This window comes from Ailuropoda melanoleuca, chromosome 14 (genome assembly GCF_002007445.2).
Source record: "Ailuropoda melanoleuca isolate Jingjing chromosome 14, ASM200744v2, whole genome shotgun sequence".
NCBI lineage: Eukaryota > Metazoa > Chordata > Mammalia > Carnivora > Ursidae > Ailuropoda > Ailuropoda melanoleuca.
In genome coordinates this window covers 45,132,329-45,157,139 of record NC_048231.1, presented here as the reverse complement: position 1 = coordinate 45,157,139, position 24,811 = coordinate 45,132,329, and the positions used below count along the sequence as shown (strand labels likewise).

General features: G+C 54.9%; 4 protein-coding genes across 8 annotated transcripts; 3 read left to right on the top strand and 1 right to left on the bottom strand.

Moving 5' to 3' along the window:
* The first annotated feature begins 2,774 nt into the window (after nt 1-2,774).
* Nucleotides 2,775-4,736, top strand: CHCHD10 (coiled-coil-helix-coiled-coil-helix domain containing 10). Its single transcript, XM_034642838.1, has 4 exons — nt 2,775-2,934; nt 3,192-3,399; nt 4,280-4,427; nt 4,528-4,736. Exons 1-4 carry the CDS (start codon nt 2,894-2,896, stop codon nt 4,545-4,547), a joined length of 417 nt encoding a protein of 138 aa, XP_034498729.1. The 5' UTR covers nt 2,775-2,893; the 3' UTR covers nt 4,548-4,736.
* C14H22orf15 (chromosome 14 C22orf15 homolog) lies at nt 4,707-8,326 on the bottom strand. Of its 4 annotated transcripts, none has more exons than XM_019805773.2 (6): nt 7,147-8,326; nt 6,437-6,523; nt 6,210-6,347; nt 5,904-5,978; nt 5,663-5,823; nt 4,978-5,241 (listed from the first exon to the last, which is right to left on the bottom strand). In XM_019805773.2, exons 1-5 carry the CDS (start codon nt 7,169-7,171, stop codon nt 5,684-5,686), a joined length of 465 nt encoding a protein of 154 aa, XP_019661332.1. In that variant the 5' UTR covers nt 7,172-8,326; the 3' UTR covers nt 4,978-5,241; nt 5,663-5,683. The 4 variants fall into 4 exon arrangements, with proteins under 4 accessions (XP_034498727.1, XP_034498728.1, XP_019661332.1 ...); XM_019805774.2 differs by having other exon boundaries at nt 5,005-5,119; XM_034642836.1 differs by lacking the exon at nt 5,663-5,823 and having other exon boundaries at nt 4,707-5,119.
* Nucleotides 8,327-11,197: 2,871 nt separating this feature from the next.
* Nucleotides 11,198-13,802, top strand: LOC100474992 (V-set pre-B cell surrogate light chain 3). Of its 2 annotated transcripts, XM_034642691.1 has the most exons (3): nt 11,231-11,356; nt 12,026-12,328; nt 13,651-13,802. In XM_034642691.1, the coding sequence occupies exons 1-3, from the start codon at nt 11,272-11,274 to the stop codon at nt 13,662-13,664; spliced, it is 402 nt and encodes a 133-aa protein (XP_034498582.1). In that variant the 5' UTR covers nt 11,231-11,271; the 3' UTR covers nt 13,665-13,802. The 2 variants fall into 2 exon arrangements, with proteins under 2 accessions (XP_002925092.1, XP_034498582.1); XM_002925046.4 differs by lacking the exon at nt 13,651-13,802 and having other exon boundaries at nt 11,198-11,320; nt 12,026-12,480.
* A 1,126-nt stretch (nt 13,803-14,928) lies between these two features.
* On the top strand, nt 14,929-22,999 carry ZNF70 (zinc finger protein 70). The gene is made up of 2 exons (XM_011232071.3): nt 14,929-15,025; nt 18,044-22,999. Exon 2 carries the CDS (start codon nt 18,123-18,125, stop codon nt 19,467-19,469), a length of 1,347 nt encoding a protein of 448 aa, XP_011230373.1. The 5' UTR covers nt 14,929-15,025; nt 18,044-18,122; the 3' UTR covers nt 19,470-22,999.
* Nucleotides 23,000-24,811: the final 1,812 nt, after the last annotated feature.

Genomic DNA, 24,811 nt, shown 5'->3' with positions numbered 1-24,811 from the left:
CACTCATGCTGTCCTGGCTTCACACCTCCCAAACTTGCCACTTGTAGGTGCCCAGGTGGTGCCACCTCTTCCGGGCTCAGACCCCATTTGCCCCAGCGCAGTGCTGCCCTCCCAGTTCTTCCTTAATCCTCCAGCTCACTGCACCCCTGGAGGTGTGCTCGCCGAGGCCACACACCTGGAGGCTGACACCAGCCTGAGGCTTTGTCCCCGCGATGAATAGGAGGCCCTGTAACCACTCCCTCTGCTACCTGGCCCAGCACACAGCCCAGCATCTGCCGCTGGGGCGCCGAGGAGCAGGTCCCCACGCTGGGAGGGGGCGTGCGTCTAGCGTGGAGTTCCGCCTCACCAGCCTGAGCGATCCCAGCGCAGGCTCCACTTGCACACCTCCAGGGACGGGAAGCTCACTATCTTTCACGTCCACAGCGACCCAGAAAGCGTTTCGGGTAAGGGGCCGCTCCAGGCCACCCCAGGCGCCCCCGTGGGTCCAGCTCGGCCACTGGGCCCAGTCCGCATGCCCGGCACCCCCTCGGCGAGGAGCGGCCGATCGGCGGGCACTCACCGGGAGCCGCGGGGCCCAGGCTAGCAGCGGCGGCGGCAGGAGCAGCAACAGCAGCAGCGGGAGCAGGAAGGTGCGCAGGACCGCGCCGCGGAGCCGGGTGGCCCGAGCCATCCGCCCCGGGGCTGCTGGGCCTGCTGGGCCGCGACGGGCCACCGCCCCTTATAGCCTCCGCCCCGCCCCTGGCCCGCCCCGGTCCCGCCCCTCACGCCTTTTGTTCTAAACTCTCCCGGCGGTGGCCGCGGCCAGAGTGGGGGAGGTGGACGGGGAGGGGCTGGCCCGGCTGGGGCCGGGGACCGGAGACCCAGCCTTTCCCGGAGGCTGGGCGAGCCTGAGGTCTCTGAGGCCTGGTGCTGGGTGACAGAGGCCAGCTGGTGCTACTCCGGGCCTCAGTTTCCCCTCTGTGCTGTGGGGAGTCTGAGAGGTTGGGTTTCATTCCTCCTGGTCCCTACCCCCACCTTTAGGAAGGCTTTCCCTAGCTGGTCTTCCTGGTGGCCTGACCTCTGACCTACTGCTAGCCTATGACAGGTGTTTGTTCCCATGGGCAAGTTTTCCTACCCCTTACAGCCTTAGCGGATCTGGAAGATGGCACAATAGCCCCTCTGAGACAAGGGATGTGTCCCAAGGGAAACTGAGGCATAAGGAGGAGGCTGGCCAGCCTCCCAGCTTAGAACAGAACTACAGACAATTTATAAATGGGAAAACTGAGGGCGCAAGAGGAAGGGACCAGATCAGGCTTTCCCAGACCAGCAGGCCAGTGGAGGGGTCGGGAGGGAGGGTGCTATCAGCAGGCTGAGGCAGGTGGGGGGACAGTGTCTGAGTGGGGCACTGGCTGCCCAAGAGACTAACATGCTCCACGGGGGCCCTAGGGGCCAGCCTCTAGGACAGGGTGGTGTCCATATTCTGGAAGATCATCCTCCATGCTCACGGCCTGGGGCCTCATCACTAAGGCGATCTGCTCCATCATGGGTAATGAAGTAGAGCCCAGGCCAGCAGTGGCTCCCATCCTGCCAGACAGGGTCCTGAGAGGCTGCAAGGTGAGCCTGTGAGCACCCAGCCTGGGCGGAAAACGGGAAGGAGTCGAATAGGGAGAGGAGGGCAATCTGACCCATTCAGCCCCTCCCTCCAGGTCCCAGTTCAGGGAGTTCTCGTAGCCTCTCCAGGAGGCCCCACAGAGACTCCTAGAGGGCCAGGAGAGGAAAGACAAGACAGACCTGAAGTGTTACCAATCTTTTTCTTGAAAGTGACTCACTTCTGTTTGGGGTGATTTCATCCTCCCTACAATCCCGGTGCCACAGGGCCCCCACCCGCACACGGGACAGTGATGGGGAGGGTAAAGAAATCAGAGCTCCTCCCAGCCCAAGGGTAATAATATGGTCACCAAGAAATCACTCAGAAAAAAACATAAATCTCAAGTTCCTGAAGGGCTGGGAAGCGTCCTAAATCTGCGCCTCCGCTCTTCCCTTGGCCTGGAACCAAAGTGGTAAAACCGCGAGGCCAAAGGATTCAAACCTGCGCAAACGCCTCTGGGCACCTTTGGAAGGGGCATGCTGCTTTTATGTCCTGTAAACGCTGTCAATGTCCAGCGCTGCATCTTTTGCGGGGTCGGGTGTCAGGCGAGGTGCTGAGCCGCATGGCGGGGGTGGGGGGGGTATCTCACCCCAGGAGGGTGCTGCACAAGGCTTCCCAGGGTTGCAGCGCTTTTGAGCCGGGATGGAGTCTAAGAGAGGCTCGCGACGCCCCCTGGCGGGGGTTCTGGGGACAGGTCGCGCCGGGCCTTCCTCCGGGTATTTCTTCCCAGCTCTATTCCACCCCACGCCTGCGACCCTGAGGCCAAGTCGTAGTTGGTAAACTCAGTCCGTAGGAGGGGGATCAGAGCCTAGCCTAGCGCCTCGTGCCCCTCCCTTGCTGGCTTCATCCGGTCGCCTCCCGGTCTATTTCTCCCCTGGCGCTCGGACAGCAACCAACCCCACTCCCTGCGCTCCGCGGTGGTTTTTGAAGGGACTTGACCCGTCGCCTCGGCGTAAGCCCTCGGCACTTTGCAGGACTGGACCGTGTCCCCAGGGCCCACACAGCTCGGGCCAGGCACAGGGAGGGCGCGGGGTAACACTGCCAGCTAAAAAGGGCGCTGAGACGAGGCCAACCCGTAAGGGACAGGCCCGGAGACCCGCGTAAAGGTGAGCGCGGCCGCACGCCCAGCGATTCCGTCTGGAGGCGTGTCCCCTAGGCCCCGCCCCCTTGCGCCGGCAGTGTTTAGCGGTACGGCGTTTGTCCTCGAGACCGAACCGCTGCCACTGTCGCCGTCTCTGCGCTGGGCCGAGTTTCTCCGCCACCACCATGCCCCGGGGGAGCCGAAGCGCGGCCGCCCGGCCAGCCAGGTGTGAGCGAGGCAGGGGCGGGTGGGAGGGGGCTAGGGAAGCGCGGGCGCTCCCCCACAAGGGCGTGATAGCTTGACCTTGGCGGCTGCTGCGCCATCTTGGTGGGGGGAGGGGCGGGGGTGCCGCAACCACGTGTCTAAGACGGTGGTCCCCCGCCCTGGGAGGAGAACGGGGTTCGTGTCCCGAAACTGCAGGCCCCGGGGGCCCCAGTTCAGGGGTCCGGCCCGGATTAACCCTACTTCCTCCCCACCTCGCAGCCGCACTGTTCACCCGCCCGCGCACCCGCCGCCCTCGGCCGCTGCACCGGCCCCTGCCCCGTCGGGCCAGCCCGGCTTGATGGCGCAGATGGCGTCCACGGCCGCTGGAGTGGCCGTGGGCTCGGCTGTGGGACATGTCGTGGGTAGCGCCCTGACCGGAGCCTTCAGCGGGGGGAGCTCAGAGCCCGCCCAGCCTGCCGCTCAGCAGGTGAGCAGCGGGCTCAGGAGAAACTAAGGCCGACTTCTCACAAGGGCCACGTAGTAGGGAGCTGCTGGAATGTCCAGCGAGAAGTGCCCTGGCGTGCGTGTTCAGAGCTGCCTCAGGCCCAGGACTTTTCCCAAGAAGGGCCTTATTCCTCACTCTGCTTTTGGCCTCCTGTCAGTCGCAGGCAGGCTCTCCTAGCCCCTGAGGCCAAGGTCCCTAGACTCCCAGGGACCAAAAGCCCTTTAAAAATGGGGAAACCAAACCCCTTAGCGCTTCAGAGACTGGCCCAAGGTAACCTAACGCTAGTGGAGGGGAGGAATGTTGAAGTACTCGAGTTCCTGCTCTCCCTGTTCCCAGGTTCTGCCCTGTAGTCCCTGCATCTCAAGGGCAAGGGGTAGCCAGCAGCTCTGAGCCCGGTTCCTGCTCACCTATCCCCTACTGGGCACCCCACCAGTCCTGAGCTAAATGCAGCTTAGTGGTAGGGTCAAGGGTCATGAGGATGAGGCTGGAAGCTGCTCGTACTTTTGGGGGTGAGGCTTATACTCCCAAGAGTACAAGCACATGACCTTGCTTTTCTAGAGCCTTCTCCCACCTCTTAGGCGTACCTGCTCAGCGAGCTCATTATGAAGCAATTGGAAAATGCTGTCCATACCGGCATTAGCATCAGCTGAGTGGGTTTGACAGGGGTGTGGGCTCTTTCTGTTTTCGCCAATGGAGCAGCTGAGGGTAGACAGGGCAGGCTGGCACTAGTCACTCAGCCTGCCACAGGTCCCAGGGGCACCTGGACTGGGGGTGTGGGGAGGGGCCGGCAGCCCCCAGCTTTGGAGCCCACTTCTGGGTGCCAGCCTGGAGCTGACTTTGCTGCCTCTGTGCCACATGCCAGGCTCCCACACGCACTGGCCCCCAGCCCCTGCAGTTGGGGCCCTGCGCCTACGAGATCAGGCAGTTTCTGGACTGCTCCACCACTCAGAGTGACTTGTCCCTGTGTGAGGGCTTCAGCGAGGCCCTGAAGCAGTGCAAGTACAACCATGGTGAGTGGGCAGCCCCTGACCCAGGCAGGAGTGGGAGGGACAGTCCCTCTTCCTGCACCTGCAGGCTGACCACCAGCCTCTGCCACCCCTCCTTCTGCAGGTCTGAGCTCCCTGCCCTGAAGAGACAGATGCGGACTGGTGCAGATCCATGAGCCAGCCCTGCACCCACCTGCTCCTCTTCATCGACAGCCGGACCATGACGTCAGATTGTACCCACATAGCTGGGATTGGGAGTGAGGAGGGGGTTTCTCACCCCACAGATGACCGGAGACGCAAATGTGCAATTAAAAGAGTTTATTTTAGATCATAGCCTGCCATGTGCTCTCTCACTAGCCTGTCTGCTGGGGTGGAGTCAAGGAGCATGGATAGATGTCCATCTATGGGGTGGAATTGTTTCACCTTAAGCTGACATCCAGGGTGGGGTCAGGGGAGGAGCCCTGTTGTAATCTGATGACCTTGGACAGTCCAGATAGGAGTGAGGCAGTAGCAGGGACCCCAAGGGCATCTGACTCGGGGACTGGAATCCATGAAGGTGGCTGATTGTTGTCTCCCGCTCTCAGGGAGGCTTGCCCCCTTCACCCTCCTTGTCTCTGCCTCTGTATCTTTTTCTCTGCACCCACATCTTGGGCGGCCCCACATCAGGTCTGTGACCTTGACCCTCTGGCTGATGCAACTCTCAGTAAATCCAGATTCTGCAAGAAGAATGCCCGTGGGCTGCTGTTTGGGCCTGATCACACATGGCAGAGGTCACAGCCAACCCCCTTGGATCAGAGTCCAGCTTAGCCACTTGGCTTGATGTGTCAGATCACAGGACCTGCCGGAACAGACAAGCAGGCCCTTCAAACCCAGGGCGGACCTCACTGTCACATGCTCTGTGCTCCCTTCATTGAGTTCATCACCTTTGCATTGAGCACCTACTGTGTGCCAGGCTCTATTCGCTATCTCCAGGGCACTGAGGACGTTCCTGCTCTTGGGTACTAGTCCAGTGGAGTGGCAGGGATGTGTCTCGGTGCAGTGTGTTCCACCTTGTAGGTACATATGTGTATGTGTGCGCGGGGTGTGGGGGTTGGGGTTTGTGGTATATCAGCACACAAGCCTGTTCCCCTGGGACTTTGGGTGTGAGCATCCCCCCAGTGGCCNGGGGGGGTTGGGGTTTGTGGTATATCAGCACACAAGCCTGTTCCCCTGGGACTTTGGGTGTGAGCATCCCCCCAGTGGCCATGTCTCCTCCTTACCTGGCTGGCTCCTGGCCCCAGCTAGCGGGTCCTGGATGGCAGGGAGCCCATCCTTCGTGGCCTTGAAAGGGGGCCTTGCTCCTGGTGGCCACGCCGAGTGCTCGTGCGCCTCTTCCGGCCGTCACTCGTGGGGTGTAGGCCTGACAGGTAGTGAAGCTCCTCTGGAAGGCCCAGGAAGCCCTACCAATGGGTGCTGGGGAGAAGGTGCACCCTCCCCCTGGGGCTCAACCATGACACTCACCTGCCAGCTCTGGATACTGGTCATCCAGGTTCTCCAGTAGGGACTCATAGCGGGTGGGGGCCCCACCCTCCCCCTCTGTGGAGGGAGGAAGACCAATTCCTGACTGGCCTGCTGGTCTCCACCCCCACCTCTCCCTCTGGACCTGTTCGCTGGTCCTGGCTGGAGCCAACAAGGCATTGGATGGGAAGATTCAGGGCTAGGTCCTGGCCAAAATGGGGCTGGCCAGGGCCTTGGGTGGTCTCTGGACTGCTGCCCCCCTCTCACGTTCCAGCATAACTCTGGGGGGAAATCTTGGGCCCCACTTACTGATGATCTGCACGAGGACATAGGTCCCACGCTCCTGCAGCAGGGGGCTGCCCATGGAAGGGGCCTGGGAAGCCCCCTCCTCCAGTCCCTCATCCAGACTCACCAAGTGCCCATCCTCAGCCAGGAGGGCAATGATCGCTGGGAAGGCAGAGAGGCAAAGCAGGGCTGGCACCTCTGCCTGGGGGCCCTTGACCCGTCCTCCCCAGCACCCCTCCCTGCCCTCTCACCATCTTGGGGCACCTTCCCCCTCTGCCTCAAGTGGGCGGTGAGGGTCACGGGGCTGCACCAGGTGTTCACCAGCTCCCAGCAGCCAGCTGTAGGGGTGGGGCAGAGGTGACTGAATAGGACCCTCTGATTCCCCTGTCTGGGACCATCTGGTCTCCCGTCCATCTCTTCTCTAACCAGAGCAGGGAATAGGGCTCCAGGATTAAGACCGTACCTTCATCTTTCCATCTCTTGAGATGTCGGTGACGGGGGCACACAGCTCCTGCCTACTGCACCAAATGCCCCCCTCCCGCTCCGGCTCTGCCTCTGCACAGGACTTTACCTCCAGCACTAGACCCCCCGCCTCCCACCCCAGCTCCACCTGCCGCCAGAAGTCAGGGCTCTAGGTGCCTGATGTATCCTGCAGCTCGAGGACCACCGACCAGGTTAGAGATTGTGTGACTTAAAAACACACCCCATGGTGATGTCGTGGGGGCTTTTCTGGAGCAGCCCATGGGATTTCCCAGGACCCAGCCATCCGGGTTGCCCCTCAAGGGATCCAGGCATTCTCTCTGCCTCTTCATAGAGCTGTTTCTCTAACCCCCCCATCCTCTTATGCAAGTGCATCCCCCTTCCCCACACTGCCTCCCCAATCTCCCCCAGGGCAGAGGGAAGCAGGCCTCTGAATGTACCATCCCCCTACCCATGTGGAGGGACAGGGGACCCCACTTACCTCCAAACATCACTTTGATAAACATGGCTGCAGGGGAGAGGAGACAGACGTGGGGGCTTTGATCCCCGAACCCCCGACTTTCCAGCTAAGGAAGGATCTAGGGCAGAGATCTGTTCGGGGAGGGATGGCGCTGCCAGGAAATGTGTACGTGTATGGGGATGGGTGGGTGGATCTGGGCTTCGGTCCTTGCTTGGCTACCCTTGGGGCCAGGCTCCACCAGTCTAGAGGGGTCCCTTTGCTTCTTCTTCCTCCCGGCTGCTGGGTCAGAGCAGCCCGAGGAGACGGAGGCCCTCCCGGCTTCCAAGCTGGTCTCCATGGCAGTGGGAGCTGCCAAGTCATCTAGGCAGGAAATGCCTCCCCCCGCCCTCCGCAGTATCCTGGTAACAGGATCTGGGGCGGGAGTATGGGCACTCCCTAAGGCAGGGCTACAGGGGGGGCTCAAAGCCTTGTGGTCCAGGGACGTCCGGAGACCACATCCCCCCACCAGTAGAGACAGCGCTCCCAAGCTGAAAAGGGGAGGATTCCTGGATCAGGCCCCTGCCCTGGGAAAAACCCCACTACGAGCTGGTAGGGCTGTGGCTGTGGCGGAAGCAGGGGATCCTCACCACCTTTGCAGTTCCCTACCTTCTCAAGGCCCTTTTCCCTGTGCTCACTGTCTTTCCTCTCCCTCTTTGCCTTCCTCCTCACCTCCAGCCTCCCTTCTCCTTCTGTCCTTGTTTTTCTCCTTGTTTGGTCAAGTTTATTGAGGTATGATTTACATACAGTAAAATTCACCCTTTTTTGTGTTTTCAAGTTTTGACAAATTTCATAGAACTACCACCGCAGTCGGGAAGCAGATCATTTCCCTCACCCCCCAGAATTCCTTTATGCCCCTTTGTAGTCGATGCCAGCCCCTGGCCACCACGGCTCTGTGTTCTGCCCCTGCCTTTTCCAGAATTGTATAAAGGGAATCATACAGCATGGATCCTTTTGAGTCCGGTTTCTCTCACTGAGCGGGAGAGTTGCTCAATAGCTCATTCCTTCTTACTGCCGAGGAGGGTCCCATCGTCCAGAGGTGCCAGTTTGTTGATCCCTTCACCTGCTGCTGTTCGGATTGTTCCCAGTTTTTTGCAGTTATGAATAAAGCCAGTATAGACATTGGCAGTTTCTCTGCCTCTCCATCCATGCCCACCCTTTGACTTTCTTTCTCCCTTTCTCTCTCTACATCATCTTCTTCCCCTCCGCCCCCCACCGTCTCTATCTCTCCAGTTCTGTCTCCTACTCCCTCTCCATCATGGTAGTTGTCTGGAGCAGGCTCCTGACCTTTGCCAGCTCCCTTTCCCCCAAGGTTGTAGAAATGCACGCTGCTCCCCCTCCCCCCATGGTGATAAGGCTATTTGTCTTGCCCTCTGAGCCACACTGACTTAGGAGCACTGGATCCTCCACTCAGCTCACCCAGCACTAGTCTGCCTGTGGATAAGCACTCAGCTCAGTCCTTCCACCTGTAGAAAGGAGGGTGGGGTGGGGGGGGGTAAGAACACGGCTCAGCAGAGTCCTTGTGAGGATTAAACGTGGTTAACACTTCATTTATTTCTTTTTAAGTAGACTCCACACCTGGTGTGTGTGGGGTTTGAACCCTGAGATTAAGAGTTGCATGTTCTACCGACTGAGCCAGCCAGGCGCCCCTTAAATGTGGTGACACTTTAAAGTGCTACCTTGGTGCTTAGTATGCAGCAAGTGCTCAGAATCAGCACTGTGTGAGCAAGTAGTGTTTCCCACATTTATTTAATCACAGGACACTTCCTTCCCAGGACACCACTGTCACTGGGGACCTGTGTCCTGCAGAATACAGCTCGGGAGGGGCTGCAACCAAATTCCAGAATAATGCCCATGCCGAGCCCTGGAGCCTCAGCTCCAACAATCACTGTTGTCCCAAGTGTTCATTTTCAGTGCTGCCATGAAGGAGTCTTTGAGGGGTGCCTGGTGGCTCAGATGGTTAAGCATCTGCTTTCGGATCATTCCCAGCATCCTGGGATCGAGCCCCACATCGGGCTCCTGGCTCAGCGGGGAGTCTGCTTCTCCCTCTCCCCCCTCTCATGCTCTCGCTCTATCTCTCCGTCTCAAATAAATAAATAAAATCTTGAAAAAAAATGTTCAAAAAAAAAAAAAGGGAGTCTTTGATCTTGTCTTGGGGATGCCCTAAAGAGATGTTAGAAATGAAATGGGACCCACTGGAGGGGGCCTTTATAACCTCCCCCAAGGGAGCTCTCAAGGCTTTGAGTTAATGAGAATGGAGCGTTTTAATTGCTTTTATTATTATTTAGGTATGCTAAGGCCAGCAGACCATGAGATGGCCATTGAGAAGATTGTTTGTTCCCAGCACATCTCTAGAGAATGGGGCATGCCGCACCACAGAGGGACACGTAGGGAAGCACCCAGTAGGTCAGCAGGCAGAGGGCTAGAGGGAGCCTTGTGGTTTCTAAGGGGAAGAACAGGTGAGGCAGAGTAAGCAGGCTCTGGACAGGCTAGTTTGAATAATTTTAGGGCTCTGGGGCATAGGGGCTGTCCCTGGTTGTCAGGTACCTGGCCCTGGGTGACTAAGGGAGGAGGACAGTGGTCCAGAGTGTGAGAGCCATAGAGGAGGTAGCTGGGGGTGTGGGCTCTGGATTGGTTTGCATTTGATAAGTACCCGCTCAGGTGAGTTATTTGCTAACTCTAGGAACTGGCTAGCCCTGGCAGGGTCAGTCCCTCCAAGGTCAGCAGGGCTCCAGATTTCAAAGCATCAGAATACAGAAAATGCAAGGCATGATTAATATATGCCCTGTGCCAGGCACTGAGCAAATAAATCCCATCTGCTTCTTCACACCTCTCGGGCTGGCACTAAGCTCATCTTCATTCTCCAGAGAGGGGAAGGACCTCGGCTGGAGTCATGTAGTTAAGGAGGATCTGAGATTCAGGCTTGAACCCCAAATTGGGAAGTCATCTCCCCTCTGTCTGGCAAATTAAAGGGACTGACTATGTCAAGGGCTGGCGAGGATGTCTCTGGACCTCTCCTACCCGCCATTGGCAGTGCAGATTGGTACAACCGTGCTGGGAACACTGGTAATATCTACTAAAGCTAAATGTACATTTTTCCTCTGCCCAGCAACTCCCTCCTGGGTGTCTACCAGAAGAAATGAGAACACAGGCGCACGAAATACACTGACAGGGATGTTCACAGCCGTTTTATTTGTAATGGCTGAAGACTGGAAAGCACCCAAATGTCTATTTTATTTTTAAAGATTTTTTGACAGAAGAGAGAGACAGCCAGCGAGAGAGGGAACACAAGCAGGGGGAGTGGGAGAGGAAGAAGCAGGCTCCCAGCAGAGAAGACTGATGTGGGGCTCGATCACATAACGCCGGGATCAGGCCCTGAGCCGAAGGCAGACGTTTAACGACTGAGCCACCCAGGCGCCCCCCGCCCCCAATGTCTATGAACAGGAGAATGGAGAAGCTGTGGATACGCTGTGGTTTATCCACACACAATTATAAGAATTAGACACTGCTGCACACATATGGGTGAGTCTCACAATGTTGAACAGAAGCAGCAGGAACAAAAGAAACACACTATCATTCCACTTAGAGTTGGTGTTCTAGAGCAAGCAAAATCGATCTAAGTGATTGAAGTCAGAATGATGGTTACCTTTGGGGTTAGAGAGCCTGTCACTGATGGGGAAGGCACGAGGGAGCCTTCTGGGGAGACGGAAACATTCTAAATCGTCATCTGAGTAGAGGTTGCGGGGGTGGAGATATATATATATATATCTCCATATAAATAAAATCATCAAGCCATACACTTGAAGTCTGTGCGTCTTACCTTGTGTGAGTTACACCTCAATAAAAAGCATCTACCTGCTGTGACTGCATGTGCATGTGTGGATTAGGGGGCTCCTGTTCTCAGAGGGCCCTGTGGGGCCAGGACCCCAACATTTGGGAAGATAGGGCCCGGCTGTTGGGCCCCAGCCACTATACCCCCATGCCTCCACCCCCAGTCAATGGGCTGATTTGCATGCCTTGTCATGGTCCAGGGGCTTCCCCTGCCTGTGCTCTGAAGCACCTGGAGCACTCCCAACAGAACGACTCCTGTCTGCCTCCCTGCCTCTGACCATGGCCTGCTGGCATCTGGCCCTCCTTCTGACTGGGGCCCTCCTGTCCGGTGAGCTCCCCCTAGGCCTGGCTCACCTGGGGCGAGGTGGGGAATGGCACTGGCTCCAGAAGGTCCCTGCATGGAAGCCAATCAATGTGGGCAGTGGGAAGGTTCTAGGAGGGGCATTAAGGTGGCGGGAGAACTGGCGACAGGAGGCTCTGCCCTAGACCAAGTCACTTCTCTGTGTGGGCCTCCGTTTCCCCATTTGCGAATGACCAGATTGTTAGGATCCCTTCAGATTCTGATTCTTTGGGGTCTCAGAAGAGATTGGAAGTGGTCAGTCACCTTTTTAGTTTTTCACATGGGAAGTTACCCCAAGGGCCTCAGGGACAAACTATCCTTGAGAAGATTCCCAGCAGCCATTTGTCTGAGGTTGAGCCGATGTGTGGGACAGCCCAGGCGGCTTCCTGGTGGTGGTAGCCGGAGTCTGGAAGAGCCAGTGTGACTGAGGGGTAAGGAATGGGGTGTGAAGAGAAGGACCCAGAGGCCACCAGTCCCATACTCTGAACTCGAGGTGCTCAGCTGAACACAGATTCTCGGGAACATAGCACAAATGAAGACTTAAGGGTCGCCAACTTTGTGCCGCATCCATCTCAATTCGATAGCACTGGGCTGTGAGCCGTTCAGGAGTCGGGGTCTCCTTGGAGTCTGACCAAGACTTTGTGGGGTGGGGACAGGAAGAAAGGAGCCCATGGGTTTCTCTCTCTCTCTCAGTCTCTCAGCCAGGCTTGGCCCAGCCGGAAGCACTGCTGGTCTTCCCAGGCCAAGTGGCCCAACTCTCCTGCATGCTCAGCCCCCGCCATGCCACCGTCGGAGAGTACGGCGTATCTTGGTATCAGCAACGGGCAGGCAGTGCCCCCCGATACCTCCTCTACTACCGCTCAGAGGACGACTGCCACAGGCCCCCTGACATCCCTGAACGCTTCTCGGCAGCCACAGACGCCGCCCACAATGCCTGCATCCTGACCATCAGCCCTGTGCAGCCTGAGGACGATGCAGATTATTACTGCTCTGTGGGTTACACATCCTAAGGGTGGAGTGTGGGATGAGTGCCTCTCGTCTGCCTCTCATTTCCGCACTCTGACCTTGGGCCCCCCTCTTTCTCCAAACCTTGATTTTTCTCCTCTGTAAATTGGGTTAATAATATTAAACATGTAAAAAAAATAATATCAAACGTGTGAATAGGAACTATTCTGAAGGCCATGAAATGCCTGCTGAAAAAGTGACTGGGAGTGTGGGGGTAGGGATTCTGGGGATTGTTACAGAAGAGGAAGCACCTGAGACCCTTGGGGCGGGGCCCAGCCTCTCCACTGGCCCCCAGGGGGCTCAGACTGGTAGCCTGGGCTTCCTGTGACCTGAGGAGCTGGAGGAAGAGAAAAACGAACCAGGTCTTGCTGCTCCTAGCTCTGCATGGCTGCTTGTGGTTCAACGCTCAAGGGGTGACTGCACTGGGTCCACACAGAGCCCAGGCTGCTAGATTGGGGGCCGAGGGGAGCCCCTGCTTACTCCTTGATGGGGCAGGGAGGCAGGTGTGAGTATGTATGTGGGGTGGGGGCACTCAGAGGCACCCCAGGGCTGGGATGGAGGGTGCTGATTGCCGGTGGGCAGCATCTCTCCTGTTAGGAAGGTGTGTTCTACTGGTCCCCAGTAATAGGGCAGTGCCCCCCTCCCCCACCGGTTCTCCCAGAGGCAGGGAAGGCTATACCTGAGCAACTGGCCGAGTGGGGAGCACTGGGTGGAGGAGCAATCCTTATTAGAAGCAGAGCTGAGCTTGTGGGGGGTGAGGGTGGGGAGAGGGCATGTAGTGGGGGGGGTTCAAGAACACACTCTTCTTCCCTCCCGGTTCCCCTAAGAGGTGCCTTATGTCTGGAGGTCATCCCTCACATGCACTGGAGTTGGGGTCTCCAGGGTCCAGCCTACACTCCCAGCCGGCTCCTGGGCCCTCATTCGGCCCCTTCCCATCTCAGTCTCTGCTGATACCAGCTCGGCAGGCAAGGATCAGGCTACCCAGCAAGGGTGAATCATGCAGGACCCCTGGGCCTGTGCGGGGTGACGGGCTCCACAGTTCTGGGAACCCCTTCCCTTCTCCAGAAGACCCCAGCCGCCCGCTTGGCCTCTGGCTCACCCCCACCCAAAGGACAAGCGCAGCGGGAACTCCGCCGCCTGCCTGCGGCTCTAGGCCCGCCCGCCCTTCCCGGCCCCAGTTGCCTCTTCTGCGCTCCCGCCAACGGCCGAGCAGCTGGTTCCTCAAGACCAGGATACGCTTTGGGAACCGCGCGGGAACCAGCCCCGGTCCTAGGGCCCCGATACGGAGCGGCTCNATTATTACTGCTCTGTGGGTTACACATCCTAAGGGTGGAGTGTGGGATGAGTGCCTCTCGTCTGCCTCTCATTTCCGCACTCTGACCTTGGGCCCCCCTCTTTCTCCAAACCTTGATTTTTCTCCTCTGTAAATTGGGTTAATAATATTAAACATGTAAAAAAAATAATATCAAACGTGTGAATAGGAACTATTCTGAAGGCCATGAAATGCCTGCTGAAAAAGTGACTGGGAGTGTGGGGGTAGGGATTCTGGGGATTGTTACAGAAGAGGAAGCACCTGAGACCCTTGGGGCGGGGCCCAGCCTCTCCACTGGCCCCCAGGGGGCTCAGACTGGTAGCCTGGGCTTCCTGTGACCTGAGGAGCTGGAGGAAGAGAAAAACGAACCAGGTCTTGCTGCTCCTAGCTCTGCATGGCTGCTTGTGGTTCAACGCTCAAGGGGTGACTGCACTGGGTCCACACAGAGCCCAGGCTGCTAGATTGGGGGCCGAGGGGAGCCCCTGCTTACTCCTTGATGGGGCAGGGAGGCAGGTGTGAGTATGTATGTGGGGTGGGGGCACTCAGAGGCACCCCAGGGCTGGGATGGAGGGTGCTGATTGCCGGTGGGCAGCATCTCTCCTGTTAGGAAGGTGTGTTCTACTGGTCCCCAGTAATAGGGCAGTGCCCCCCTCCCCCACCGGTTCTCCCAGAGGCAGGGAAGGCTATACCTGAGCAACTGGCCGAGTGGGGAGCACTGGGTGGAGGAGCAATCCTTATTAGAAGCAGAGCTGAGCTTGTGGGGGGTGAGGGTGGGGAGAGGGCATGTAGTGGGGGGGGTTCAAGAACACACTCTTCTTCCCTCCCGGTTCCCCTAAGAGGTGCCTTATGTCTGGAGGTCATCCCTCACATGCACTGGAGTTGGGGTCTCCAGGGTCCAGCCTACACTCCCAGCCGGCTCCTGGGCCCTCATTCGGCCCCTTCCCATCTCAGTCTCTGCTGATACCAGCTCGGCAGGCAAGGATCAGGCTACCCAGCAAGGGTGAATCATGCAGGACCCCTGGGCCTGTGCGGGGTGACGGGCTCCACAGTTCTGGGAACCCCTTCCCTTCTCCAGAAGACCCCAGCCGCCCGCTTGGCCTCTGGCTCACCCCCACCCAAAGGACAAGCGCAGCGGGAACTCCGCCGCCTGCCTGCGGCTCTAGGCCCGCCCGCCCTTCCCGGCCCCAGTTGCCTCTTCTGCGCTCCCGCCAACGGCCGAGCAGCTGGTTCCTCAAGACCAGGATACGCTTTGGGAACCGCGCGGGAACCAGCCCCGGTCCCGGGTCGGCCGCGGGTTGGAGCAGCTCAGGTGCGGCCCCGCCCCGCCCGCCCGCGGCCCCGCCCCGGCCCAGGTGAGCGGCCCCGCCCAGGCCCAGGTGAGTGGCTCCGCGTCAGCCAGTGTGACCACCTGTCTCTCCGGTGGCCCCGGGTGTGGGAGTCCCCCATCGGTGGGAAGCATGTAGGGGCGCCCCCGTCGCCGCTTGGGCGGCGTGTGCGTGTCCGCAGCCGCTCGCGGGCCTCCAGCCAGGAAACCCTGACCGGACCGGGGGTCTCCCGGGAGCCCAGGCCCTGAGGGCTCCCCAAGCATAGGGTGACGGATGCAGGAGGAGCCGAGGAAGGCCCCGAGAGAGGCGGGAAGATGGGGTTCCAGACCTTTGGCTCTTCTGTCCAAAAATATTTAAAACGTTGTTGAGGACAGATAAAGAATTGCCAACTTTCTAAACAGAGTAGGGACTTCACCATGTAGGTGGTCCATAGCGGGAATGGAAAACCCCTAAGGAGGGAACCTTGGAAGCAACAGGATTTAACAGGTGGGTGGAGGAAGAGTTGCAATTACAGATACCAAGAAAAAGAGACCAGAGAGCGTGAAAACTGGGGAGGGGAGAACTTTCAGAAATGAAGGGAATAAAGCAGGAGGGAGGGGGGCTCAAAACCTTGAGGCGTTCAGGTAGGCAAGGTGGGTTTAATAAAGGGGTCGACCCGTATTATCACGTCTTTGAGGTTTTCAAGAGAAAGCCTGAAACCTACAGAGTTTCCAGTATTGGCAACTAAGTCCAACAAAAAGAAAAAGTTCCAACTCTTTTCGAGCCAAAGAAAACGTGTCTGCGGCAGGATCCCCAGGCTGCCAATTTGCAGCTCCTCAAATGAAGGGTTTTGAGAAGGGAGCTATTGGTGAGCACTGCCAAAGGGGTGGGAAAGTGAGGTCTGAGAAGAGAGGGATTGGCCATAAGGAGGTCACTGGATACAAGAGCTGAAGATGCTGAAGTCCCAGCCGAAACTGGAAACTTGAAATTTGTCTCGGTGCAGTACCCAGTCCTATGATTTTCTTTGGCAATATTTAGCATCTTAGGAGGAACTGACGGAGAACGTTGGTATTTGGCAGCTGGTTGGAGCAGGGCGGGAGGTGAGGAACGTGATGCTGGCCAGAGTCTGTAGTTCGATCCATGATACAGTCTAAGCTAGACAGGGAAGGGTGGGCTAGAAGAGGCGAACCAGGGCGAAATTGGTGGGTTGTTAGACCTGATGAGATGAATCTAGAGAACCTGAAGGACTGGTGATTATGGTTGCTGAAGAGGAGGGGAAGGGGGGTATAAACGGTCAAAGAATTTTTTTTTAAAAAGATTTTGTTTATTTGACAGAGAGAGAGGCAGCGAGAGAGGGAACACAAGCAGGGGGAGTGGGAGGGAGAAGCAGGCTTTCTGCTGAGCAGGGAGCCCAATCCGGGGCTCAGTCCCAGAATGCTGGGATCATGACCTGAGCTGAAGGCAGGCGCTTAACGACTGAGCCACCCAGGCACCCCTGGTCAAAGAATTTTTGAGAATACTCCAGTTCTGTGCTTCTTTTCACACCTGGCCTTTTTACCACTTGATAATTCGTTAAAAAAAAACACGTTTCCAAATAGGAATGAGTTCCATCGTGACTATGCTGATTAATTTAGTGTTTTTTGAGCTGCTTAACTGTCTACGCTTCAGTGTACTGCTGATAGTACCTTTGTCTAGAGTTGTGAGGATTAAATGCAAATGTGCTTATAGAAGGTCTAGTAGTGCCTAGCACATAGTAGATGCTCAATAAACATGAGCTGTTATCATTATCATGGTACCTGGGGTTTCCCTTCAGCTTGCACAGCAATTTCTGAATGGCATCCCTCGGAGGCCACCACAGTGGGATAGGGGGTGTTCTAGGGTCTGTCCTTGTCCCTATGAAAACGACCCTCATCAACTGGAGCAGCTCTGTTTTTGTGTTTTATTTATTTGTATCTCAGACGATTTATTTGAATAAAGAGTTCTGTGCTGCCCTCCCCTCAAAAAAGCGTGGCCATCAGTTCTAGCACTAAAACAAATGGCTTTTCCTCCATTTCAATCATGTATGTATGCAACCAATGTCCTGTTGTGCTGGGGCTAGGGGCTCCACAATGAAGGAGCACAGTACTTGCCCTCAGGGAGCACTCAGGCAGTGGTGGCAGGAGTCCTGACAGCCGATGTTTACCATCCAGGGTGGTGAGTGCTGTGATGGACTCTTGCACCGAGCTCTGCAGGTCACTTGGTGTGCCTGAGATCACGTCTTAGGGTGCAGAAAAGGGGACATTAGGACTGAGTCTGGGGAGATGAGTCAGTGGCAGTCTGAGAAGGGAGGGGCACCTGTGAGGAGGAGGAAGCAGCAGCTAGGGGTGTGTGGAAGGAGAGGCTGGAGATGGGGCTGGAAGGGTTGGTGTGAAGGGCCTTGTGAAGGATTTGGGCTGCTGCAGATCCTGAGACAGATGGTCAGGCCTGTGTTTGGGGTATTTGACACTGGTGTCAATGTAGAGACCTGAGGGAGGAGTAGAAGCTGGAGGTAGGTGGTCATTTGGGAGGTGAGTACTGAAGTAATCCTGGGGAGTTGCACTGAGGCCTGAGCTGCGGACTGACAGAGAGGCAGAGACCTCTTAATAAAGCCTCAGGAAATGGACAGACTAGACGTACGGGGTGAGAGAGGGAGAAGGTCTAGGCTGACTCCCAGGGTTGTGGTTTGGGCATGTGGCTGGAGGGTGTGTAGCTAAGCGAGTAAAGGAGGGAAGTTTGCACTCTCTCTTTCTCAAAAACCCCCATCCCCAACATCTTCCATTAGCCAGAATCTTGCCCTTTTTCCACGATGGCTCCACTTCCTGCTCTCGTCTATCTTTCTGAACATCTTCAGTCTTTAGATTCTAGGTCCCATGGTGTAGCACTTGACTCTGTCTTCTTTGCAGTTGTTTCTGATAAATCAAACTTGTCTCTAACTTAGTGGGGATCATCTCAAGGGCAAGCTTGTATCTTATACTTGTTTTGTTTTGTCCACGATAGACTCTGGCACAGGAAGGAGGTACGTACTAGGTTCTTGATTTGCAGACTTGACGATATCCCTTGTTTTCTTCTCAGATTGGGAGAAGAGTAAGTGTGTCCTTAAGAAGACCGTCTTTCAAGAAATACAGTCATTGGGAGTGATACTAGATTCACAATGGAGGTTCCCCCAGCAGCCAAGTTTGGTGAGACCTTTGTGTTTGAGGACGGCTTAGAGATGCAGCAAGACCTCTTCCCGGAGGAGGACCTGGGGGACCCTTTTCTTCAGGAAAGAGGTTTAGAGCAAATGGCTGTTATTTATAAGGAGATCCCTCTCGGGGAGCAGGACGAGGAACATGACGATTATGAGGGCAATTTCAGTCTGTGCTCAAGCCCTGTTCAACATCAGAGTACCCCCCCAGTAAACAGAGCCCAGGATGATGAAATCTTCAGCCCATCCTTCTTCCAGAAATCAGACCTTAGTATGTGTCAGATAATCCACAGTGGAGAGGAGCCCAATAAACACAATTGTGAGAAGGCAAGCAGGGCGCACTCAGGACCTAACGAACCTCACAGAACTGTACCACCGGCAAAACCCTATGCGTGTCGGGAATGCGGGAAGGCCTTCAGCCAGAGCTCTCACCTTCTCAGGCACCTGGTGATTCACACTGGGGAGAAGCCCTATGAGTGCTGTGAGTGTGGGAAGGCCTTCAGCCAGAGCTCACACCTTCTCAGACATCAGATAATCCACACCGGGGAGAAGCCCTATGAATGCCGAGAATGTGGCAAAGCCTTTCGCCAGAGCTCAGCCCTCACGCAACACCAGAAAACCCACACTGGGAAGAGACCGTATGAGTGTAGGGAATGTGGGAAAGATTTCAGCCGGAGCTCAAGTCTCAGAAAACACGAGAGAATCCATACAGGAGAGAAACCTTATCAGTGTAAGGAATGTGGGAAATCCTTCAACCAGAGCTCTGGCCTGAGCCAGCATCGGAAAATCCACACCTTGAAGAAACCTCACGAATGCGATCTCTGTGGGAAAGCCTTTTGTCACAGGTCCCACCTCATTCGGCACCAGAGGATTCACACCGGGAAGAAACCTTACAAATGTGAAGAGTGTGGGAAGGCCTTCAGCCAGAGCTCCAACCTCATTGAACACCGTAAGACCCACACTGGCGAAAAACCCTACAAATGTCATAAGTGTGGGAAAGCCTTCAGCCAGAGCTCCTCCCTCATCGAGCACCAGCGCATCCACACTGGGGAGAAGCCCTATGAGTGCGGCCAGTGCGGGAAGGCCTTCTGCCACAGCTCTGCCCTGATTCAGCACCAGAGAATCCACACCGGGAAGAAACCCTACGCATGCAACGAGTGTGGCAAAGCCTTCCGGCACAGGTCAGCCCTTATTGAGCACTATAAAACCCACACCAGAGAGAAGCCCTATGAGTGTAACAAATGTGGCAAGTCCTTCAGGGGAAGCTCACACCTTATTCGGCATCAGAAAATCCATGCTGGGGAGAAGCTCTAGAAGGAGGAGCTCACACCAAAGCTTGAAATCCTTTCCCAGATGGAGCCCACACCCCATCGCCTTGTCTGTAAGACCCCACCCACCTCCCTGATCCCAGGGCCGAATGGAAACATGCCACCCCCAGTGCTTCTGGCCACCCATGGTAGCAGCCAGGGCCCCCCCGCCGGCCCCGGGCGCTTCACACGCGGCAGGTTTACTGAGTGGAAGGGAGGGTGGAGTGATGGGAAGGCCGCTGAAACAGAGGTGCAGCCAAAGAGAGAGTGGGCCTTCAGTCGTTCACATTTGACTCCAAGCCTGTGAGATTGAGTTTTGCCATCTTTTCGCCTTTGTCAAAATCCAGAAGAATAAACACCAGAGAGAGAAAGTTGAGTTAAATACACAAAAATGTCAGATGAACTCTTTAACATCAGCTGCAGTCTGGCACTTTTAGAAGACAGAACTGTGCTCACAGTCCAAATCCGCTAAAGAAAAATGAATCCGAAAGTAGATACGTTAATGGCAAAATGGAATCTTCTACCTGGCTTGGGGATTGGTGGGGACAACCAAAACAGGTTACAGAAGAAAGGGAAGGTCTGGAAGGATTCATTCTGGGGTTGGGGAAGAGGGCAGCATGGTCTCTTAAGCCCTGTTCTGGATTAGAGTAAGGGAGGTTTCTGGCAGATGGCTCTTTCACAGGATGGTAGAGGTTTGGTCCTGTAGGCCAGAGGACATTTGACCCTGGCTTTGACTTAGCCTGGCATAAGGCATTAGTGCCCTCCAGTTTTAACCCCTCCACATGACCTAGGGCTCCCAAGACCACAGGGTGCCTTGGTCAGCAGCAGGGTCTGTTTCTGGTCTGGTGGCTCTGCAGCCACCTCTCTGCCCTCCAGTGCTGGGGGAACGAAGGAAGCAGGGCGATTCAGCCAGAGGTCCCAGTTCAGATCCCAGTTCTGCTCCTCCTACCCGTGTGACCTTGAGGAAGTCCAAGGCTCTTTTTCCCTGTCTGTACGATGCGGATATTGGGACCTGGCTGACTGCTGTTCAGAACGAAGGCACCCATGAAGGGCTTTGGCAACTGGCAGTTGAGGACAGAGACCAGAGGGACCCTTGCCCCACCCAGAGATCTATTTCCTAAAGGCCAGAGAGGCATCCTGCTGGTTCCCCCGATGGCAGGGCCTGCAGCCCATGCTGTCACTGAACCTGGGATTAGGCTTTCCTTCACTTCTTCCAGCCTGCACCCTAGGCTGTGGATGCCCTACGGGGCCACCTACCAGACAGGGCCCCTCTCCGGATGCCGTCCCGAACCTCTCCCAGTAGCAGCGTGGTCTGTGTGGCCACATCCTCGATGTTCATACAGTACCATAGCCTGTTGCCTGCCTGGACCAATTCAGTCAGTATCCCCAGAGGTGGGGCACAGCCAGTGGTGTGTTTTTAAAGCTCCCCTATGTACGTTCCAGTACGTAGCCAGGGTGTGAGCCCTGTGCTAGGCATCTAGCAACCCCGGCATCCCCAAATATCAGGCCTGCTTGTCGTGAGCAGAGTTTGAAGGCGCCCGATCTGTCTCGGTCCCCATACCTCCCATCTGCCAGGAATGGGCTGAGGCAGTGTTGTTCCTGGCTGGTTGAGAGGTCTTTGTCCCAGGTCCTCAGGCCTTCGTGTGGCCACGGGGATCTCTTTGGTACTGCCTTTCCCCAGGCTCCTCAGGGGCAATCTGAGCGATTCTGAAGTTTTCCAAAAATTTATGGCTGGAATCCCATGACCCCCATCGTGGTAATCCTGGCTATTTCAGCTAATCAGAAGCTCAGTTTGGGGTCATGTATCATTTTGATGAATAAAAATGGACAAGTAATTGTTACTTAGTAAGTGGAGCTTGGCAGGCTGAGATTTTAAAAGGCCAGGTCACCAACTGGGGGGATCACAGTGGGAGTCCCAGCCATGAGGACAGCAGCTGCTCCCATCCAGCTCCTCTCTGTTGCTTGAACGTGTGAAACCTTGAGCCAGCACTGGGGTCTCCTAGAACCTACCATACCACCAGCTAGACTGGCCTGACTGGCTGGCCCCAGGTATTGTCTGCAGGTGGCCTGCACTGAGGGTCTTCAGCCACTATTAAGGGTGCAGAGAGAATTGAGACCCCTGCTCGGCATCAGTGGGACAGCAGCTTCCTCCCCAAGATCTACCTCCTTGGCACCCCCCCATTCGGCTTCGACTGGGCCAGGTCTGTCCTTATCCGTCAGTCATCAGGTTTCCTACCTTTGATGTCTCCGTGTGCTTCTGCACACACCAGCCAAATTGATTTTCTTAAAGCATCTTTTTGCACATGCCACCACTCTCCTTAAAACCAACCCTCAGGGGCTTTTCTGCACATAAGCCCCCATTTCAGCCAGTCTGGTTTGCTCCTTCTGAACAGACCACAGGGAGTTCACGCCACCCTGCCCAGATGCTCCCTCCTCTCCCAGCGTCCCTTAGCTCACTTTATGCTGTTCTTGCATTTTGGAATATGCACTTTCTCCTCCTCCTCATCCCCCCCATGTCTTCCTTCCTCTCGACAATTTATGTAACATGGGGATTGAGACCCCCTTTCTAGAAGCTCCCCAGGTGATTCTCACAGATTCTCACATAACCGTGGTAGGACCAGGTACTTTTCAAAGTGTGAGCAGAACCTAGTCCCTTCTGTTCGCATTCCTTCACTGTTTTATGTATTTTTAAATCCTTCAATTTATTTAGGTTCTTGAACAGTGTAATATTACAGGAGAACATCCTGATAATATTGTAATCGTCCTTGGATTTAGTTGTCATTTTTGTCTGTCTTACATTTTTTTCCTTCTATGGCAAATGTTGAGTGTTGTAAAGCTCCAACACTTGGTTTTGTTGACTAATCGAATGGTTTTGTCAAAGTGTATGTATTCTGTCTGCTCTTTTTTATTTTTTATTTCATATTTTACACTTCTGAAATTATTTAGATATAGCTAATCCTATTTTATTGTTTCTAGTAAATGCAGGTACTTCGGTCTAGGGCTTTTTTCTTTAGAGGTTTTTCTGCACTCTTGTCAGTTTGACACGTGCCCGTTTTTGTTTTCGTATGAGGAATTTCCTTTTGGCCCAAGTGTTATTCTTTTTTCTCTATTTCCAAGTGACGAGTGCATAAGTCATTGCTGTTCTTTCTTACTGTGCTGTGGTGTCAACATTTCTAAGTGTCCATAGAACTACTCTGGGCCTGAAGATATGATCAGTTTTTATAAAGCATTTGTGTACTCTCAAAAAATGGGTTTGTACTCCATCGGTTCTATTTGTTAACTTGTTTTTAAATTGCTTTATTCAAATTCATGCTTTCTCTGTTGTTTACTTTACAGTTCTTAACCTGGTGTCTGCAGACTGCCTAGGAGTTCATGAGTGCACAGGTCTATTTTAGAGGCAGCATAGAGGGATGGAAAAAGCTGGGTGGCTATGTACGTGAATGAATTGTTCGGGGCTGGGGTGGGACCTGTAGCATTCACCACATTTTGGAAAGGCTCTGTAAGCCCCAAAATAGTTAAGAACACTCACTGACATGATCAAATCGTGGTCTGATTTTGTGTTTTTTACTTTATGTTATTTTTGTTTCACTTAAATTTGTTTCTGTTTTATGTTCACTGTTGCAATGTTAGATGTGTTTTTTCTTTTTTCTTTTTTTTAAGATTTTATTTATTATTTGACAGAGACAGCCAGCCAGCGAGAGAGAGAACACATGCAGGGGGAGTGGGAGAGGAAGAAGCAGGCTCCCAGTGGAGGAGCCTGATGTGGGCTTGATCCCAGAACGCTGGGATCACGCCCTGAGCTGAAGGCAGACGCTTAAGGACTATGCCACCCAGGCACCCCTAGATGTGTTTTTTCAAATCCTTTTTGAGAAATAGGCAGGGTATCACTAAGTAAGTACCAGGATATTTGGAGCATATATATTTAATAGTAATATATTGAAAAACTGTGCCTTTTAGTGCCCTCTTTGCCTCTTTTAATGCTCCTAGCTTCGATTTTTCTTTTCCAGATACCATAATTGAAGCCCCTTGCTTTTTTCAGTTTGCATCTGCACGAGAGTTGATTTCATTCAGCATTTTGTTTTTAAAATTTGTGTATATGTTTTGCTGTATAACTTATAAACAGCAAAGTGTTGGATTTTATTTTCTGATTCTTTCTGTAATTCTTTTTCTTTTTATGCGAGAAGTTCTCATATCACAATTTAGAGTAAGGCATAGCTCATCTACATACTTATATTTTAATATAGATGAACTCCTTTAACCCAGAAAGGCCAAGCTCATTTAACCCCCATCTCTAGGAGGCATTCACCACGTGTGGGGTATTATTTCCAGGGAGGCTGAGGGTCTGCCGTTGGGCACACCTGCTCCTCCCTGCCTTTGTCAGTGCCAGGCTCTGTCCTGAACCCACTCTTAAAGTCAGCCTCTGGCTTCAGTGTTCTTGGCTGTAACACGGAGGATTGATGCCACCTCACAGCCCTGTGGAGCTCAGAGGAGATAGAAATACAAACCTGCGTGGCAAACGGGGTGTAGAGGATTAGTACGCTACTAGCGTTTTGAAATATTTCTTTAAATTTCCGTTCTTACTCCCCAAGTTCTTTCAACACAACTTGGAACAGTATATTGCAATTTACTTTACAGAAAACACTGCCAGGTGTAGCAAAGAATTAGACCTCACAGATCCATCCTACACTCCCTGAGTGAACGGGTATGGTAATCTGGACGAGAGGCGGGGACCCTGATCTCCTAATCCCCATCCCTGTCACCTGTCTGTCCCAGGTGGGTCCCCATGTCAGCCTTCCCCCTTCCCATTCCTGTGCTGGGGAGGGGAAGCACTGTCACAATCGCAGAGGCTCGAGAATGTGGTCACTCTGGCCACCCCGGTGGCAGGGGGGGGAACAGAGGCCATGACTTCGCCGAAGTGAGGTGCTTTAGTGTCAGATCTCCCCGGCAGCCGTGGGAAAGAACAATTCCGGAGGTTATGCTGCAGCCTTGGGCAGTCGTTGCCAGGACTTTTCAGGTTTAGTCACCACAGGCCAAACTGAAAATGAAGTCCTCTCTGTCCACTCAGAGTTGTCAGCCCTTGGGGACAAATGGACGTTCACCAACATCACACAAGGTGGCTATGTGTATTTGCCAGAATGCCAATGCACAGATTTACTGGCGGTGGGGAAAGAGAAGCCTTTTCTTGTGGGAGAACCCCATCTTCAGGACCCCGCTTCAGAAGGTTGCCTGGTGTGTGGAATTGGGGTGGACCATCCCTCCTGCACCACAGGCCATACACTTGCACAGCACTCAGAATGCCTGTGGGGGGCACACGCTGAAAACTCTCCTGTATCCGTATCCCGCCCCCCC

What these genes read in the sequence shown, in the direction of transcription:
- CHCHD10 (XM_034642838.1), top strand. Translation starts at nt 2,894, where the DNA reads ATGCCCCGGGGGAGCCGAAGCGCGGCCGCCCGGCCAGCCAG. An exon ending in CCCAGCCTGCCGCTCAGCAG is followed by an intron (nt 3,400 to 4,279) that starts GTGAGCAGCGGG and finishes GCCACATGCCAG; the next exon opens with GCTCCCACACGCACTGGCCC. An exon ending in GCAGTGCAAGTACAACCATG is followed by an intron (nt 4,428 to 4,527) that starts GTGAGTGGGCAG and finishes CTCCTTCTGCAG; the next exon opens with GTCTGAGCTCCCTGCCCTGA.
- ZNF70 (XM_011232071.3), top strand. Translation starts at nt 18,123, where the DNA reads ATGGAGGTTCCCCCAGCAGCCAAGTTTGGTGAGACCTTTGTGTTTGAG.
- C14H22orf15 (XM_034642836.1), bottom strand. Translation starts at nt 7,171, where the DNA reads ATGTTTATCAAAGTGATGTTTGGAG. An exon ending in TATCAAAGTGATGTTTGGAG is followed by an intron (nt 6,524 to 7,146) that starts GTAAGTGGGGTC and finishes CCACCCCTACAG; the next exon opens with CTGGCTGCTGGGAGCTGGTG. An exon ending in GGGGAAGGTGCCCCAAGATG is followed by an intron (nt 6,348 to 6,436) that starts GTGAGAGGGCAG and finishes CTGCCTTCCCAG; the next exon opens with CGATCATTGCCCTCCTGGCT.
- LOC100474992 (XM_034642691.1), top strand. Translation starts at nt 11,272, where the DNA reads ATGGCCTGCTGGCATCTGGCCCTCCTTCTGACTGGGGCCCTCCTGTCC. An exon ending in CCTGGCTCACCTGGGGCGAG is followed by an intron (nt 11,357 to 12,025) that starts GTGGGGAATGGC and finishes TCTCTCTCTCAG; the next exon opens with TCTCTCAGCCAGGCTTGGCC.